General features: G+C 41.6%; 1 protein-coding gene across 3 annotated transcripts in view; it reads left to right on the plus strand.

Moving 5' to 3' along the window:
* GPD2 (glycerol-3-phosphate dehydrogenase 2) overlaps positions 1-18,659 on the plus strand; it is an 86,067-nt gene that overhangs the window by 11,331 nt on the left and 56,077 nt on the right. For all 3 annotated transcript variants that reach the window (XM_081187481.1, XM_081187482.1, XM_081187483.1), the window contains exons 2-6: positions 209-319; positions 6,763-6,934; positions 12,940-13,064; positions 16,119-16,216; positions 17,124-17,287. In XM_081187481.1, the coding sequence (XP_081043607.1) occupies positions 218-319; positions 6,763-6,934; positions 12,940-13,064; positions 16,119-16,216; positions 17,124-17,287 (661 nt within the window). In that variant the 5' untranslated portion in view covers positions 209-217. The remainder of the gene's footprint in view (positions 1-208; positions 320-6,762; positions 6,935-12,939; positions 13,065-16,118; positions 16,217-17,123; positions 17,288-18,659) is intronic.

Genomic DNA, 18,659 nt, shown 5'->3' on the forward strand with positions numbered 1-18,659 from the left:
AAAAATCCATTTTTATTACTGCAAACTGCTTTGAGAACCACTGTGGCTGAGAAGTTGTATACAGCTCACTTTATCATATTTGTATGTATTCTTTTTTCTCCTTCTGAGGACAGCTACTTCCTCAAGTTTCTCTTGTTTCTGGTTTAGATAAGTGTTCTTCCCTGACTTTGTACGGTTGTGAACATTGTTGTTTTCTTTCTTTTCCTAGGATTAGAAAATGGCTTTTCGTAGGGTCGTGAAAGGGACTATCCTCATTGGAGGCGGTGCTGTAGCGACTGTGTTTGGCCTCTCCCAGTTTTCTCAGTATAGAAACAAGCATGTAAGTAGAAACTGATTTATGCATTTTTTTAAAAAAATGTGCAGAAGTTTATAAACTGAGCCTTTGAAATATGTGGCTCCCTTGTTCTAATAGCACACCCCACCAGCAGCAGGAAAGGAGCAGTAGCTGGGTCAACTGCAAAGCAGGTAGAACTTTTCTTATCATCTTCCTGCTTTGCTTTGCTGCTGCTTCTTCCCCCTGAAGGGAGAGGAGAGGTGCTGGACCACCCCTGGAGGACACTGGACCCACCCACCGCTGATGTGCAACAGCTGACACCAGACTTCTGGATGGAGGGGAAGATTAAACAGGGTAGGGGGATGTAGGTTCGATGTGAGTGATTTTTGCACAGGGGGAGATTGAGGTTTTGTTTATTTGCTAATTAATGGGTCAGAAAATTGCTTTTGAGTTGTTTATTATTTGTTGTTCGCTACTATTTATACAGCTGGTATGCCCCCCCCCAATGAATGTTACATTACATGAAATATTAATGTATTAGAATGGTAATATGTATTGTATTTTTTTCCTTCACTGTAAGTCGCTTGAAAATCTTTGGGTGACAAGCAACTAGTAAGTTGAATGAATGAATGAGACTACTCACATTGTACTGGGATGGTGCTGTGTTAAGAAAAGTGGGAGAAGCTTCAGTCGAGAATGGACTAAATACCTGCCTCTTTTCTGACCTTGCAGCCCTCCGTTCTCTTCTCACACTAAGGGCTGTGCTCAACTAAGTAGTTGCATTAGTGGAAGCCAGCACAGTGATTCCTACTGGAGCACCAGGATTTCCCTGTTGTCCTCTTCCCACACAGTCCCCAAATCTGTTCCAGAGGGTCAGGAGAACCCCAGAACAGTGGACCATGGGAGGAGAGGGGAGATCATTCAGTCCAGCAAGCAGAAATGCTCATGCTGATGGAACGATCTCCCTAGGTCTACACTGAATAAAACTCTGAGATTCCTTTATTAGAAATGGTAAAATATATATTTGTCCTGATTTTTTCCATACTTCAAGTTTAGTTCTTTCTCAGGTCTTTTTTTGTATTTCCCAGAGTACAAAATATATAAACTGTGCACATTTGTGTATTCTTATCCCCATTTCTTCTTTAAAGACATGTCTGTGGAGGCCTGTGCTTCTGTGTGCTTTGTACTTCTATGAAACATTCTATACTTGCATAACTGACTCTAAATAAATATCATTTATTCATAGTGGGTTTCTTCTATAGCGGCTTGGAGAAAACCTTATCCTTTTCCTTATTCTGCAAGGAGAAGGGGAAATAATACAAAGAGCTCCAGGCTTATAAAGTGTACCTCCCTTGTGGCAGGGACCTGCCCTCTCACTCTTTGTAAAATACTATGTAGATGGATGGCTTTATATTTGTTTTTATCATTCAGTTGTTGTTGAAGCAGCTGATGTGTTTATGTTTGGAGGTTCATTTGCATAATCAGGGCTTCTTGGAAATGTGCTGGAGATGAGATTGTTTCTTCATAGTTACTTTCAGTGCTTTTTTCAAGGGGGTACTCAAGGGTACGCAGTACTGGCACTTCTTTTTAGTGTTAAAAAGTGTAACACTTACTGTAACAACTTCATGGTGAGTACCGGAACCTATTTTTCTAGAAAAAAAGCACTGGTTACTTGAAATCAGGCTACACCCATCCAAAGGGCTCCTTCTCTATTGTAGACGCTACTGAGAAGCTCCATACAGGAGTCATGATATATTAGTGTGTGGAAAGTTTCTCTGTCAGTTCCATGCAAACCATGGTTTGTTGTTGGCTTACTGACCTTAACTATGGCTTAGCGTAAGATGCACACTCAGTCACCTCCTTAACTATGCTGTAAATGTGGTTTGTTTCAGCATTCCACCCAAATTGTCTGTTGTAGCAGCTTTGCTTTTTCCCATTTTTTGTTTACTACTACAGTGAACTAAGCCAAAATTTTGCTTAATGTGTTGTCTCAACCAGGGCTTGTGGTTCTCTTCTGTTCTCACTAACCAGGAGCTGTAGCTTAGGCTTGTTCTTGACTAGAGCTCGTGGCTGGTGTTGAGAGAGTTAAACTGTGAGTCCCATTTTGAATGACATGGTAAGACAAACTTTAGCTCAGTGCAGCATGGCATGGCAGCAAAAAAGGACTAGAGCGACTGTGAGCTCCCGGCATTTGAAATTTGCCAGGCACCCAGGGGCCAGCGTGGCGCCTAACATCTCCACCATCTGGAGGTGCATGCCTGGGGATCCTTGGATTTTTACTGTTTTCACACACTAGCAGCACATCCTGTAGAATTCTACCCATTATATTTTATCTGCACAATCAGAATGAATTTCAGGAACCATAAAGTCATATTGAAAGCTATGACTTTTGAGCCGTTTGCCCCCCAACGGCAACTGGCCATTCAATTTTGGCGACTGTAACCCTGCTTTAAGGAGCCATTGGCGCCTAGCTTATATATTTGAGTTTCTAACAGTGTGAGCTCCTCTCTGGGATCCCTCATATTTGCACAAACCAGGCCACCATGAGATTGGTCCACAGGTTCCTATCCCAAGCAGAAGGGTTGTTGAGGAGGTGGTAGTGCCTCAGTGGAGCTGGCCTGCCCTCTTCTCCAGCCAGCGGCCTCTGCCCTGAGCATGAGAACACCAGAAAGAGGAGTGGGAAGTGTGGGTGGGTGCGAGAGAGGGAGGGGGAAAGAAGGTATACTTTCTCTTCCTCCTCTCTCCCAATGTGTCTCCATCATAACAACAGAATCTGGAAAGCCACCCTATACATTGTCTGTGAAGGCTTGAGACAAAGGGCCTGGCAAGATATGATTTTTACGCTTCCACATTATTCTAAGTTGCACATCCATTGTGCCGTGCTGTCCCCCTTACAGCTATTGCCTACATGCACCCGATAAAGGACAGCAGGTGGGATATAACTGGGGGGATTGACACAAAGGAGGACAGCCCATTTACGGTGTTGACATATCTAAGCTGTGGGCATGTCTGGCAGCCGAACTGTCCTCTTTTTAATAATGCCTGCCAATCACGCAGATGACAGGGCGAAAGACCTCTGTGCCTGCAAGATGCAAGAAGGGATGTTGCCCCAAGACGCGCTCTAATTGGCTACCCGGTGCAGGAGGTCTCTTGGCTTTTTCTAAATGAGTCTTTTCAACGCTCCCCAGCAGCGAGAGAAGACATAATTCAATTAGCATGCACACAGATCGTACTGTACATCCCCTAGACGCATCTCATTTCCTTTGTAACAAGGCGGCTTTCTGCAAGTGTGCCAGTCACCCATCTCTTTCGGGCTTGGTATTGTTCGGTTGCCACTGTATTCACTTGGAAATGAAGCTTTTAAAAGCTTTTATCAACACTTTAAAATACTAATAATAGTAATGAACTCCAGAAGTCAAGGAGCGAACCTCCACAGATCGATTAGAAGATTTGGTATGAATCTGCTTGGCTAGCTTATTATATTTTCATACATCCTAAAGATTCAGTTAAGTTGCATAACTTAATTTTGGCTCAGGTCACAGGAAGTGGTAATGCATCGGTGCAACGGCAAAGGAGACAATTACCACCCCTCTTAAGATAGGGAGCAATCTGGACTTGCTCTGCCTCATTTACCATTTACTGCAATTCTCCCCCATATATTTTTAGGCTGGTTTAAGTAACAGGAGAAGCAAAATACTGCTAGCAGAGAGGAGAGCTTTTGTGATGATGTTGCACGTAGACACGGGCAGCCGTTGTGAGTAGGTAGTTAACAGGAAATTGTTTGTCCTGTCAAGATTTTGGGATTAGGTTACATGACTACCATCCTATTTTGAAGGTAATGATGTTTCATACCATATTCCTGGATGATGTTGGGATATAATGCTCTGATATTTTGTAAGATGGAAACAGAAAGATTTTCTGGTGTGGTTCTCCCCCATTTCCACATTTAACCCATGTTAGTTGTTGGGTCTAGAAGAAGCCTGGATGAACACTTTTTTTTTTAAGAGCTAAGAACCTGGCCCAGTTTATGCACTAATCATTCCCAGGGACGCAGCACCATAAAAGGCATAATGCCTGGCCAGAGCTGCTGTGTTGATGGGTAAACAGCCTGGTGGGCAAAAAAACTGAGCCCTTGTACTCAGGCACATCTCTGATGCAAGATTTCAGCGTTACACAGCTTAGCTCAGTTGGTTAGAGCATGCTGCTGAAGGTTGCAGGTTCAATCCCCATACGGGACAGCTGCATATTCCTTCATTGCAAGGGGTTTGGACTAGATGATCATTACAGTCCCTTCGAACTCTACAATCCCGATCCTGATTCTGACTGCTGTTTCCATGTCCATTCCACTATTTTCTCCATACCACCCCATCTCAGGGTGACATTCAGCATGGAGGATTTAATAGTTACTAAACCAGCCCCTAGTCTTGGAAATATTCTTCAGGACTCGTTTGTGGTGCATGTAAAGAAAAATGATACTGTGATACATCACCTGTAAAAGTAAGGTGGGCTCCCATTACTATTCCCAGGTGCTGCAGTTCCAGAAGAATATGTAGTAGCATCTTCCTTGGCCAGATAACATGAGACTCTTAATCTCAGGGTGGTGGGTTTGAGTCCCACATTGGGCAAAAAGTTTCCTGCATTAAAGAGGGTTGGACTTGATGACCCTTGTGGTCCCTTCCAACTCCACAATTCTGCGATTCTATGATTTGTTATATAGATTTAGGTGCCAGGCAGAAACCTTCCTCTTCTACTATGCCTTTGGCCAATTGAACAATCTATGGCCTTTTAAACTTTGTGTGTGGAGGCAGGGTATTGTTACTATGTTATGTATTTTGTGTTTTTATATTGTAAACAACCCTGTGATCCTTGGATGAAGGATGAAGTGCGCACACACACACACACACACACACTTACTAAGAAGTGAGTCACATTGCATTTGATGAGACTTACTTCCAGGTAAATATTGCATCCCCCCATAGATTTCTTTCATCTCTTCTCTTTCATGGCTAGAAGCAGAGAATAGGAGTTTGCATAAGTGAATAATATAACATTGCAAAATATCAAAAATGTCATGAGTATCACGGATGTGAGTTGAAGCTTGGTCAGTGGATTGATTCAAAGCAGCTGAAATGTGCATGTGGTTTGCCACCTGTCCCCCATGTCTGCCTTTTAATATCATCTTCTGTACAGATAGTAAGTACCAAGGTATCATATTCAGTCTACACAGTTGAAAATGCAGTCGTGACTTTTTGGGAGTTGCTCGTGTCTTTGGCTTGGCATACAGCCACTAATGCTGCGGCTTCCAAACATGAAGTCAGCTTTATGAAAATATATTGTAGAGCACATTTTAATAGGATTTATGCCTTCCTATTTGCTTCTACTGCTGTGGGGAAGTGTGGCAAAATGGAATTCAAATTGGCCCATATTCACCACTACAAGATAACTAGAATAGGGGAGGTGGTGAAAATGTAGGATATGACCAACAGATTCTTGAGGATCACACTTGCTTTTTTGTGAAAAGACGGTTATGGTTTGCTCTCCCGCTCCGAAAAAAAGAGCTTGGAAAGTTCAAAGGAATTAAAATAAATTTTATAATAGGGAGGGGGGAGAAATTCAGTTCACATTTAAGGGTGACCCTATCTAGTTCTCGCTTTACGAAACAGTATGAGAACTGAAACAGCCATCTTTCAAAATTCACACTTCTCTGAATTTTGCAATACAAATCTCAAGCCCAGTAATGTGTATACTAGGGTAAAATATGCATTAAAATGCATATATTTGTGAATTGTACAAAAACGAATGATCTTAGAGAAAATTGCTTTGCAATAATGTGTATGTGAAGAGAAAATTTCATGAGGACTTAAAACAAATAAATCACAACTGGTTATGGAAGCCTGGTCATTAAAGCATGCATGTGCTAATCCAATTGATGGTATCACACGTGTATTTTACACATGTTTAGGGAAGCTTTTAATGTTTAACAGACCACTGTATTTCTGTATTTTAATACTTTGTTGGAAGCCACCCAGAGTGGGTGGAGTATGAATAATAAATTATTATTATTATTATTATTATTATTATTATTATTATTATTATTATTACAGCAGCATCTGAAAAGTGAAATATGAGTTGCCTCGCTGTTAGTATGCTGGACAACCTTCGTAAATTTATAGTAATCTGATTGACAGTCTTAATTCCCCCAGTTAGTTCAGATTAATATTAATAACACCTGGCATTATATAGCACTGTTTAAGCGTATGAAACAAATGCACACTTGAATTTAACTGTCATTATGACAAGCCTAGTGATGTTATACCTGTATTGTTGGCGGAGGGCTGAGGCTCCTAAGTTAGTAGGTTGCAAGAAACTCCCCGGTGAGTTTGTGGTACACAAGGGATTTGAACCAGCGGCTTCAGTTTAAAATCCCAGCATTGTGCCGTTCCTGGTCTTGCTCCAGTTGTGACCACTTTGCTTTCTTACCTTTGCAGGGTGCTCTAGCGTCTGTCGAAGCTTCGGAATGTCGGCCCTTGCATATGCACGCCACTCTTCCCTCAAGAGAAAGTCAGCTGGAGGCCCTGCGAGAAACCTGCGAATTTGACATTCTTATCATAGGCGGAGGAGCTACAGGAAGCGGTTGTGCTTTAGACGCTGTTACGAGAGGTGAGTCCTGCACACCGAGGTCAGCTGTGCCACACATGGGCTTCCTTTTGTCCCCGAGTTCTGAACAAGCGTTTTGAATGTCAGGGTGTTGTTGTCAGAGGGTGTGGGAAACTCAGAGTCAGGAATCTGCAGAAATAATAATCTGCATGCAGAATAAGCTTAGTCGAGGTGGAGTTTCATGACCCGGATTCTCCTCCCCCCCCCACACACAGCCACAAGTAGGTTGTGTTAGCTAGTTGTGATAAAAATATATGCCTTAGGAAAATGGAAAAGGTCCCAACCAAAGAACTTAAGTTGACAGAATATGTGCAGCTTGCAGACTTTTACCTATAGAATAAGAGAACAAGAAGAACATACGTTTAGAGGAGATTGGGAAACGTTTATTGAACATCTGGGAAATAATGGTGGACGGCTGGAAAGGCTGGCAGCATTAAGTTAAATTCAACAGTGTAAATAAGTTTTGATGGATGCAATAATAATGGAATGCTGAGTGGTATAGTTTTTTGTAAAATAAGCAGGGATTTATGATTTGTAAAATGAACCACAGAAAGAAAAGAAGGAAAGTCATTGATATCTTAAAGGATGTAAAAATTAGTACTTTAAAGTGTAAAACAGAAAATTTAATAAAAATTATATATATGTATATATATATGTGTGTGTGTGTGTGTGTGTGTGTGTGTGTGTGTGTATGTATATATGTGTGTGTGTGTGTGTATAATATATATATGTATATATTTGTGTAAGGCATATATATATATATGTGTGTGTGTGTGTGTCTTACACAAATAGCTGGATATAAATCTTTACTTGTCAGGCTAGGAACAGTTGAACAACAAGTATTATTTGCAAACTCCTCTAGACAGCATCTGCATGAAATCCCCATACTTTATACATTCAAGATAGAACTAACAGAATAATCTCCCAACTGGCCATTGCCAACTGCCACCTTCTTTTCCCAACTCTGTTTATTCTTTGTGAAATACATTTCCGATGAAATTACATTACAGATACTAGCAGACCTCTGTTCTTTCCAGCACCCCCCTTGTCTTTCCGGCATGGTGTAAATCCTGGGATGGGATGGTCTGTAATTAAGCCAAGACTTTTGAAATACTGTCTTTGGCCCAAGCAATAGATCTGTCACAACCACCGCAGTGACTGGACTTAAAATGGGCCCGTGACTTCTTGGTACCCCCACAACTGCATGTCATAGACGTGGAGGATGTAGCAAAGTGTCCATTGTTAAAGGGTCAGAAAATAATAAGATTGGGGAGTTAGTTCAGTTATGAAGTAGGTGTAGGGAACTTGTTCTCCAGATGTTGTTGTGTTACAGCACCAGTTATCCCTGATCATTGGCTGCGCAAATGGGCTGATGGGTTCATTTTCTGTTGCGAAGATAAACCCAGTAACATTTTTTTCCCCAGAGAAGAGAATTAAACAAAATTCTGGTTGCCACCTGCTACTAGTCTATCGACAGGAACCATTAATTGCCTTTGACAAAAGTCGTGGTTCAGCCACAAGTCCTTAGTGCTGGCTTTTGCTGTCAACCTGCACACATTCCAACACAATACATTGGTACCTCAGGTTACATACGCTTCAGGTTACATACTCCGCTAACCCAGAAATAGTACCTCGGGTTAAGAATTTTGCTTCAGGATGTGAACAAAAATCGTGCTTTGGTGGTGCAGCGGCAGCAGGAGGCCCCATTAGCTAAAGTGGTGCTTCAGGTTAAGAACAGTTTCAGGTTAAGAACGGACCTCCGGAACGAATTAAGTACTTAACCCGAGGTACCACTGTACTCAGGTAGTCTGGAAGTGTGGTATCTAAGTCTATTGATAGTATAGGAGGCAATTTTCCCCGCCTCCCCCCCCAAACCACCACTTGAAACATTTTATTTTATTTTAAATCAAGCTTCCCAATGTATTTTAAGATTTGGGAGTGTTTCTTTTTGGCCACCTTGGTAGAACTAGATGTGAAAACAACTCTGAACTAATCTGTATTTATCCTTTTCTTCCTATATATTTTGATTGTATTGGTAGTTTTTTGAAGTGTGAAATAATCATAGGCATTTGGTTAATGAATTGTGTATTGTTGCTCTTCATTCACGGAATTTGCACTCATATTAAGTTTGATGCTTCACTTAACAAATTCTGCTTTCTCTGTGTTTTGATACGTTTTTGCCAAATTATTCCTGATTGTATCCATTAATCTTCAGTCACATTTGACAAAAATAAATTGCTCTGATCTTCTAAAGTTGCTGGGAATAATTAGATTTTTTTTTTAAGGACATGAAAGTTTAGGGAGACCAAGAGAGGCTAATGTAGTTGTTACACTAGACTCTTGCAATAAAGCTCTGCAAAATCCTTAAGGTGATGCTGGTGAAAGGAGAGCTCACAGTGTTGGATCATCTGCATTTCCTCCTTGGATATGCACTGTCACGCTGCTCTCTTCAGCAACCTCTGCAAGAATCTTGTTGTACTTGTTTTCATTCATTCTTCCTTCCTGTTTTCTTTCTTGCACACTTTTGAGAAACTGCCACAGGGAAGAGAGAGCACTGACTGTTAAAAAGTTGCAACACCAGCAGAACTTACTACTTTCTTTTAGTTTTAAAAGGATTGCTAAAAAAAAAAAAAAAGATTTCTATATCGCTATGATTTACCTCCCCCTGGAGACTGCAGTTTCCAGTCCTCTAGGTGCTTATCTTAATTGGATTTATTTTGTGAATTACTACATTTTATGAAACAGGCAAGTAATGGTCTGTGTTTGTCTGCCTGTGGCTGATCGTCATCTCCTGATAATTCATGTATTTCACACTGCAGTAACTAATGGTTCGGCTCCCCCCCCCCCCAGAAGTTAACAATTGGGGTGAATGGTAGTTATATGCAACTTCTTCCTCAGTGTTTATTTAAGTCAACCTTTTTGGTTTTTGAAAATATACCTGAAAGTTCAACTGATCTTGGCACCAAAGTTACCTGTTAGCAAATTGCCTGTTTGGATCTTGGGGGGGGGGGGGAGTTCATTTCATCCAGTAACCTGTTGTCTGTAATATATACATTTGCACTTTTAGCTAATCCATGCTATAAGCTGAAGGGGCAACATATCAGTTTCAATGTTGCAATAAACCCCTTAACATTTTGGAATTTTCTTAGCATCAAACTAAATGATTGGATCTCATGACACCCCCTTTTTTTTCTTAAATCAGTTGAAGGACCTGAAGGAATCAGAGCTACATCATTTGGCGCTGGGCGGGGGGGTAATGTTAACTCTTTCCCTGTGCAACATTTTTCTTACTGTACCCAAAAACCCTGAAGCAGGGAAAACACAAGTATGTTCTCTCACCCCCCCCCAGCCACTTCCATGGCTAATTGGAGCTTTAGGAGGGGGGAATTTAAATGGGGAAATGGCACCTTCTAAAGTTTCAATTTCCACATCTCCCAGTACAGTGGTCCTGATTCAAATAAGAAGAATAAGAAGAATTTGGATTTGATATCCCGCTTTATCACTACCCTAAGGAGTCTCAAAGCGGCTAACATTCTCCTTTCCCTTCCTCCCCCACAACAAACACTCTGTGAGGTGAGTGGGGCTGAGAGACTTCAAAGAAGTGTGACTGGCCCAAGGTCACCCAGCAGCTGCATGTGGAGGAGCGGGGAATCGAACCCGGTTCACCAGATTACGAGTCCACTGCTCTTAACCACTACACCACACTGGCTCACGTCTCCCCATGACTGCTTTTAGGGAAAAGATGTCCCATGTCCTTTTAAATTAATTATTTTATTTTCAAAAGTTATATCCCACCCTTTAAGACCCCAGGGTGGCATACAATAAAGAATAAAACCATCGGCAACAATTTCATGAAATTGGCCTTTGAGTTTCATTCATAAATCTCAGCTATTTCTAATGGTCACTTCCGCTTATAACTGGTTTTCTTATTTGTGATTGTCCCCTATGCAGTGTATGCACTAGTGCAAGGAGCCCCCAGCAAGCCTTCAATCATTGGCCAATTTGTAGTGTACTATGTAGCTGCTGGTTTGCTCAGATTCTTGGAAATAATATAATTGGAGCGTTAACTAGCAGGGCACTTAGGCAGGAATGTGTAGTTGGGATTCTATGGCATAAAGTATGTCTATTGCAAAGCTTTCCAAACGTTTTATGTTGGTGACGCGCTTTTTAGACATGCATCATTTCTCGACACAGTAATTCAGTTTTACTAACACACTGGAGGTTAAACTAACCCCTTGTTTCATCTGCTCGATAATTTCTGTTTGCACAACAGATCTCCTGCCCCCTTCTCCCTGGGTGTCCCCTGTACCATACCCAAATCTGCTCTGGAAAGTTAGGGGAGCCCTCAGAATAGATTTAGGGGCATGTAGAGGGAGGAAAGTTCTACTGTGCAAGTTAAAATCCTTGCGCTGACAGAACAAGTTAGCTGAATACCCTTGTTCTGCAGATTAAGCATATATTTCTCCACTACTAGAAAAGGAAAAAAAGAAAAGTAGACTGCGTAGGTCTGAAGTCACCTACTCTGACCTTAAATATTCAGGATAACCCTCTTCTCCTTCAAGTGGAATCCATTCCTCCTCCATGTGTGTATGGCAGAAAGAAAAGAGAGGAACCCTGGTTTTGCCTTCATCTTTTTCTTTTCGTTCACTTTTGCTACTTTTATTGTTTATACAAAAAGGTAGATGAGGTGTATTGCAGGATAACTAATCTCTGTGATAATAACTGTCGAGTGATAGCAGGATTTTTATTGATTAATCCATTGGCTTTTAAATTATAAAGATGTAAATAACATATTTCATGTTACTGAAACTTTAAAACAGGTGCCTTTTTGATATATTGAAGGAAGAGTAAAATAGATGTTTGTTAACTTCATTGTATTAATTTAATAATCACTCATTGCTAAAAGGAAAGGCCACCATTAAAATCTGTCATTTCCATTCCTTCTTGCACTAAAGCAAATAATTCAAGCAGTCTAAAAACAAATAACTGTGTCCTTAATTTTGATATCTTAAAATTTGCCCTCAACTAAAGCTGATTAGTTATTTAAGCTAATAAAATTTTGCTGCCCTCGTAGTTTGCAATTTTAAGTATGTGAATATAATGATAAACTGGGGTCCTGGCTGGAGTGCTGTGCACAGTCCAACTTTAATCTTATTTAGAGTGCAGTCCTGTAAGCACCTGCTCAGAAGGAAGCCCTACTGAGTTCAGTGGGACTTACTTCTAGGGAAATGCCTATAGCAGTGGTTTTCAACCAGTGTGCCATGGCACCCTGGGGCATCTTGAATGATGGTCAGGGGTGCCACAGGCAACACCGGTCTTTGTCCCTCTTTCCTTCCCTCCCTCCCTCTGATGCCCTTTTGCATCAATGCCTTCCAAAGACTTGCGTGGCTCTTCGTTGCAGCAGCCCTGGCTTCAAGCTCCCCAGGTGAATGGTGCCTCTGGGGCTGGCCAGGGGAGAGAAGAGGAGAGGAGGCTGAGGGAACACTCTACAAGGGAGGGTGTCCGAAAAGTGGTGAGGGGCTGCTGGCTCTGAAGGCAAGGGGTGATATAATTGGGTTCTGAGGCTCGGAGTGCATTTCCCCACAGGGAGCCGTGGACTCAAAAAGGTTGAAACCCTCTGGCCTATAGGATTGTAGCCTTAGCATTGTGCTAAGGTGTTTCAGTATTCTTGTGTATTAGGGAAATGAAAGAGAAGAAATTAGGTTTTGGTTTGTTTACAGAATCCTTGGTGCTCTTCACACATTTCCCCCCCTAACTAATATAGTACTTACCTTCCTAAGTACTAATACAGTACTTATTTTCCTGTATCACTTCTTTTCCCAAAGATTTCCCTGAAGAAGCAGCTACTCTTCATGGCCAAAGAGCTGGCGCCGTGTGCGTTGAATACAAATTCATCCATGTTCAGTGTAATTTTTCTTGCGGTTGTCTCTACCCTAGAGAAGGGTCTTTAATGAATTACATACAAATTGTGTAATTTAAGAAGTTAATTTGGTTTTCTGGTTACGCAGGCCTAACAACAGCCCTTGTAGAAAGAGATGATTTCTCATCGGGGACCAGCAGCAGAAGCACTAAATTGATCCATGGCGGAGTGAGATATCTTCAGACGGCCATCATGAAGTTGGATTTTGACCAGGTAATTGTTTTATGGTGGTAGCTGTAAAGCAAAGACCTGTCTAGCTGATTTCCCTCCTCCTCTTCTAATTAAATTTGTTCTCACATTTATGGTTTTTAATATACCTCAGGTTTCGAATACATTCTTCTGTCGCTTGCCACAGACATTAGGCAAAGCATTCTGTATGCAGGGTGGATTCAGAGAAAAAATGGCAGCAGTTAATATCTAATTTATGACAAATCTAAATGGGACTATTTCCCTTAAAACACGGGGAAACCAAAGTATACATTTTAAAAAATGCATTTTTGGTGGCCTTTGTAGAGTTTGCAGTAACCTCCAGTCAGAATCTGAAGACAAACGGAGACATTTATACACTGAGATTTCTACAATGAAAAACAATATATTGGTGTAAAATCTCAATATGAATGAAACATTTTTGGGGGGGCTTTTGTAACTGTAGTAAACCTGTCTTTACAAGCAGAGAACACAGCTGGAATTGAGGAGCTGGGGAAGAAATACATGGGTGGAGGTGAGAAAATAATCACCATCATCATATTAAACTCCAGCAACAAACTTTTAGAATTATCTACAGTAAAATTCAGGTCCCTCGGCCCAGCCCATAGTTCACAGTGCATTTGAAATGAGTGTCTAGTACTCCTGGAACTGATGGTACATTTAGAATCCTTCTTCTCATCAGAGTAGCTTTCTGCATGAAAGAAATGTTTTGACAGGCTTGTGTAATCTAAGAAATAATTCATCTTCTGCATTTTGAAGTGCTACAGTCCTAGGAAGTATGTACATTTAGGTTCTCACAGACTATGCAGATCAAAGCACGGTGCTTACTTTGCCGATTTTAAATAATTGCATCTTGATTGTTTTGGTAGGATTGTAAAGGGGCAGAGAGAAGGTTCTAAGGCCTTCATGATTGGAACTATAGACACGGTGCATTGATTTGTTTCAGGGGAATCAGTTGATGTGCGGCACATCTAATCCCCTTTGGCCTATCTGTGCAATGGGCTCTATCCTTCATGCTTCCTATACCCATCTGTATGGCTGAAAGCGATCACTGAGGGATCAATATGTGTTATAATTCCACGATTCATGCTTGCCATTGGGGTGTGTGTCTAAAGGGGTATCTTCACAACAGAATAGGTGTTGTGTAGCTAAAGCAGACGGCGACAGAGGAGTTAGCTGAGAACCCTCAGTTCCTCGGTGGGTGTCGTGTCCAAAAACAGGAAGCCACAAGACATCACATTTTGTGCTGCTCATCGGTGCGCCCCTATCATTCAAGTCAGGGATCACCAGCCAGCAGTCTGAAACTACTTTTTTGGCGCTGATCGTCCCTACCAAATTGTCATCAGTGGGTAGTAAAAAATGTTTGATCAGTTTTTCCTGTGCAGAAATGAATCCACATGTGTATTTGGCTGCCAGTTTGCCCCTTGAGGGCATCTGTCAGGAGGTATTCTCAGACTCCCTACCCACCCTAATTGACATGCACCTACCATCTGACTGCACATGCTCCATATCTGTGAAGTTCTTGCTGTTTGCCAACTTTATTTATAGAACCTGAGCATCTGTAAGGAGAGGTCAGATTGCGCCTTTCCTGAAGAATCAGGTGGCTGCTATCTTTTGATACATATGCTAGGGTTAAGGTCAGTGGTGTAGCATGGGTACAGACAGGCCTCAAGCTTGGGACAAGCGTATACTATGCTTCCCTGTCAAAATGGGGATTGACAGATTTTAATTTTAAGCACCTCGTCATTGATTTGTTTGAGCTATATGCTTTTGAGCACAGGAAACTAAAAGACACTTCCTTCTGGCATCTCGTTTTCAGTGCCAATAATGTTTTTAGGTCCTCTATATTATCACACAAGGACGCGGGTTGCACTGTAGGTTAAACCACAAAGCCTAGGGCTTGCCGTCAGAAGGTCAGTGGTTCGAATCCCCGCAATGGGGTGAGCTCCCGTTGCTCGGTCCCTGCTCCTGCCAACCTAGCAGTTCAAAAGCACGAAGTGCAAGTTAGATAAATAGGTACCGCTCCGGCGGGAAGGTAAAACGGCGTTTCCGTGTGCTGCTCTGGTTTCGCCAGAAGTGGCTTAGTCATGTTGGCCACATGACCCAGAAGCTGTACACCGGCTCCCTTGGTCAGGGGTCCCTTTACCTTTACCTTATATCACCACACAGCGTATGATAATCATTGATAGGTTTCCTTGTTGGGGTAGCTGGGAACACTTGGGTGACATATCTTGCTCTTTACACCCCAGAGAAAGATTTTCGTAATTTTGTCTCAGGTATTCTAGATTTTGACAGATTGCAAGTTCAGAATGCAAAGAAGGGCTCTCCCTACAGTATAACATTGGTTTGCTGAGTCGTTGCTGTTTTATTTTTATTTTTTAATTTCCCCCCACAATATTCCATGTCACATTTTTACTATTTAACTTAGATCATCAGACCTCCCTCCCTCCCTTCATGGGTTTCTACTTTAATAAGAATTGACTGCATATTTTTGTATTACCAACTCCTGATTATTCAAAAATAAAAGAAAAAGCATATAATAAACATTTCACATTATAAGCTCTTCACATTCCTGCCAGTAATTTTCAGTGTTTTCAGTGATCTTTTAGATAATATAAAAATTTATTTCAATCTTTTTCAAATACTTGATCTTCATGGTTTCTGATCTTTGCTGTCAATTTCGCTATCTCTGCATAATCGATCAGTTTCGTCTGCCATTCTTCTTTCGAAGGTAATTCTTGCTGAATCATTGCTGCTAATTTGCTCGCCTGCTTCGGTAATATCTCTCTGAATACATCTGCAAACTACTACATTGTGTTAAGGGAGTAAGCCCTTTCGGGACACAAACAACAGGGGGAATTAGCTTAAATGTTTGATTATATTGTTGTAGCCCATCCTGGATCCTTTTTTCCAGTTTGCTAGATCCTTACTTGTTTACGTTCCTAGAGAAAATGTAGTCTTTTGAGCCAAGGTGCTTGTGAGGGGATAGACAGAATTGCTGTGGAAGAATGCTCCCTGGCAACATAATCAAGAATGTATTCTGTGTTGTTATTTTTTTAGTACAGAATGGTGAAAGAAGCCCTGCATGAACGTGCCAACCTGCTTGAGATCGCACCTCATTTATCTTCTCCTCTGCCTATAATGCTTCCTGTTTACAAGTAAGTCACTTGATGTTTGTTCTGAATTTGCTTCATTTAGGGTGGTTGTTCAGTCTGGGTCACTGGGAATGAATTTTAACATGTTTCCCCCTTAATTATGTTCTTCAGTTTGTGACAGGCTTGCATCCTTGATTGGGGAGGTAAAAATTTCACCATTGCAGTTGCGGATGTCTCGCCTCTTGAGAATACAAATTCCAGAGGGAAGCTTTTTAAAAAGACCTTTGTCCAATTTTGCAGGACAGAGGGGCTGGAGATGTAACTGGGGACACCCTCTCAGTCAGAGGAAGGTGGAAGGGCCATTAACTCTGAGAGGGACATGAGAGGGGATTCTAAAACTCTGTTCCTGAATGTTCTTCTGGTGTTCTTCATGTCTTACTTTGGCTATTGCAAGGGGACCAAGTTTGGGCCTATGATGTGAGGCTGAAAGAATAGTTGCCTAAGGCCACTTAATAAGTGTGTGATTCATGTGAGAATTGGAGTGGATATCTTCTGGTTTGTAATTCAGTCTTGATTTTTTTTTAAAACCATCCACCTTACAGAAGTTCAAGGTGGTTCAGAATAAGGACCATAAAATGTAGTAAACCAATCACAAAACCAAACAGAGCAGCGGCCCAAGAAATAAAATGTCTTGCAGTGGCCTCACACAGTGTTTTGTCCTTGTACCAACCCTCTAAGATACGTTAGGCTTCAGAATTGACCTGTAGAAGTTAAACACACTTCGCTTCATGGAAGCGGAGAGGCGAGAATGGGACTTCTCCCACACACATCAAACCCACTCTGGTTCTTTTGACTCTTCAGAAATATAGATGTGGTTTGCAGTATCCTTTCTGAAAGACTATGCAGTAGAAACCAGGCATGTGAAATGGTGCTCCTTGATTTATCTCCCTCCCTCTGTCTCCTCTCGTAGGTGGTGGCAGCTGCCGTACTACTGGGTGGGAATTAAACTCTATGACCTTGTAGCAGGAAGCCAGTGTCTGAAAAGCAGCTACATACTTAGCAAATCAAAAGCCCTGGAACTCTTTCCTATGTTGCGGAAGGACAAACTCGTAGGTGCCATTGTCTACTATGATGGTATGTTCTCTTAACTACCTAACAGCTTTTATTTATTTTTTAAAAAACTAAAACATTAGTCTGAAACAGAGACCGTTGCTTCTTCATTAATCAGTTTGCTTGCTTGATTCACTTGTGTGGAGCTAGTTCCTATGCAGCTACTCTCCAGCAGCATGCCTTCTTCTAGGCTGAGTCATGGGTGGTTGATGGCCCTTCATCATCCACTAGGAAGTGTGCCAAGGGATTGCACCAAATGGCTCTCCTAATGTATTTCATTTCTGCGATTCCAGGGCGTGTTCATATGTACATGTTCTTAACTCCTAGACAGATATACTGTATATGTTTATAACTGGCATCTGTAGATGATGGGGCCACCACAGATCTAACATTTCCTGTCAGAACTTTCCATATCTTCCAGCGTCAACTCAAATGCATTTAACTGCATTCAAGTGCATGCATATATGAACCAACCCTGTGATTCTAATGAAAAGAGGACAGTATATGTCGCTTATCTGCCTTCTGTAGAGTAAACTTGTGCTTTCTGAGTTTTGTGGCTCTCCAAGTCTGCTCCCCTGTAAGTGGACTTCTTTGTGTTTCCATCCACAAAGCCTCCGCATCTGCCATAGGTTTTGGAAAGATGTTTGTTCCCTATGCATTTGGACACTTCTTTACAATATCGTGATTGCATTTTGTATGATGGTGCCTGAGGTGAAGGGACAGGTTTCCATTTGTTTGGAAACATTTGGACACCATTTTGAGTCAATATGGCAGACCGAACCTTTCGAAGCTGCAGTGATTTTAACCCCTGCACCAATTTTTAGGTGTGTCAGAATTCCTGAGCGACGCCACGTGTGAGGGCACCAGTAGTAAATGTGTGGCAGTTATGGTAGACGTGTCAGCCCAACAGTCAGGATCAAGGAGGTGCGGTTAGCCAGCCGCCAGTGAGTTTCTTGAGCAAAGAACTCTTCAGTAGCTTCTTTCACTAAACTTGGATGACTCTTCAAGAGCATCCCATCTGCATTTTTGGGCACAAAATGAAATGTTACATGCACATTGAATTGGAGTTGAACCTGCATACATTTTAATAAAGCGATGGGGGGAAGCAGTCTCTACCAAATGTGTTCAGAGATTACTAAAAGCCAAGAAATTCAGTTTGTGATGTTGGAATGCAACTATTTCCACAGCAGGGTGCCCACATAACTACTTTCTTATAGCTCTCTGCCATTCCTATGTACTAAAGGCCAGCCTCGACTGTGAATTTCTTGTCTTTGTAAGACCCACAAAATGCTTTTTGCTATCAGTTTTTCCTCACTGGGTGTTTTTATGGGAACTTCCCCACCCCCCACCACACTGTCAGGGGCAAGAGTGTATAACCTTGCATTTTCTTTCTTTT

This window comes from Podarcis bocagei, assembly GCF_964188305.1.
Source record: "Podarcis bocagei genome assembly, chromosome: 1".
In the NCBI taxonomy this organism is placed as follows: Eukaryota; Metazoa; Chordata; class Lepidosauria; order Squamata; family Lacertidae; genus Podarcis; species Podarcis bocagei.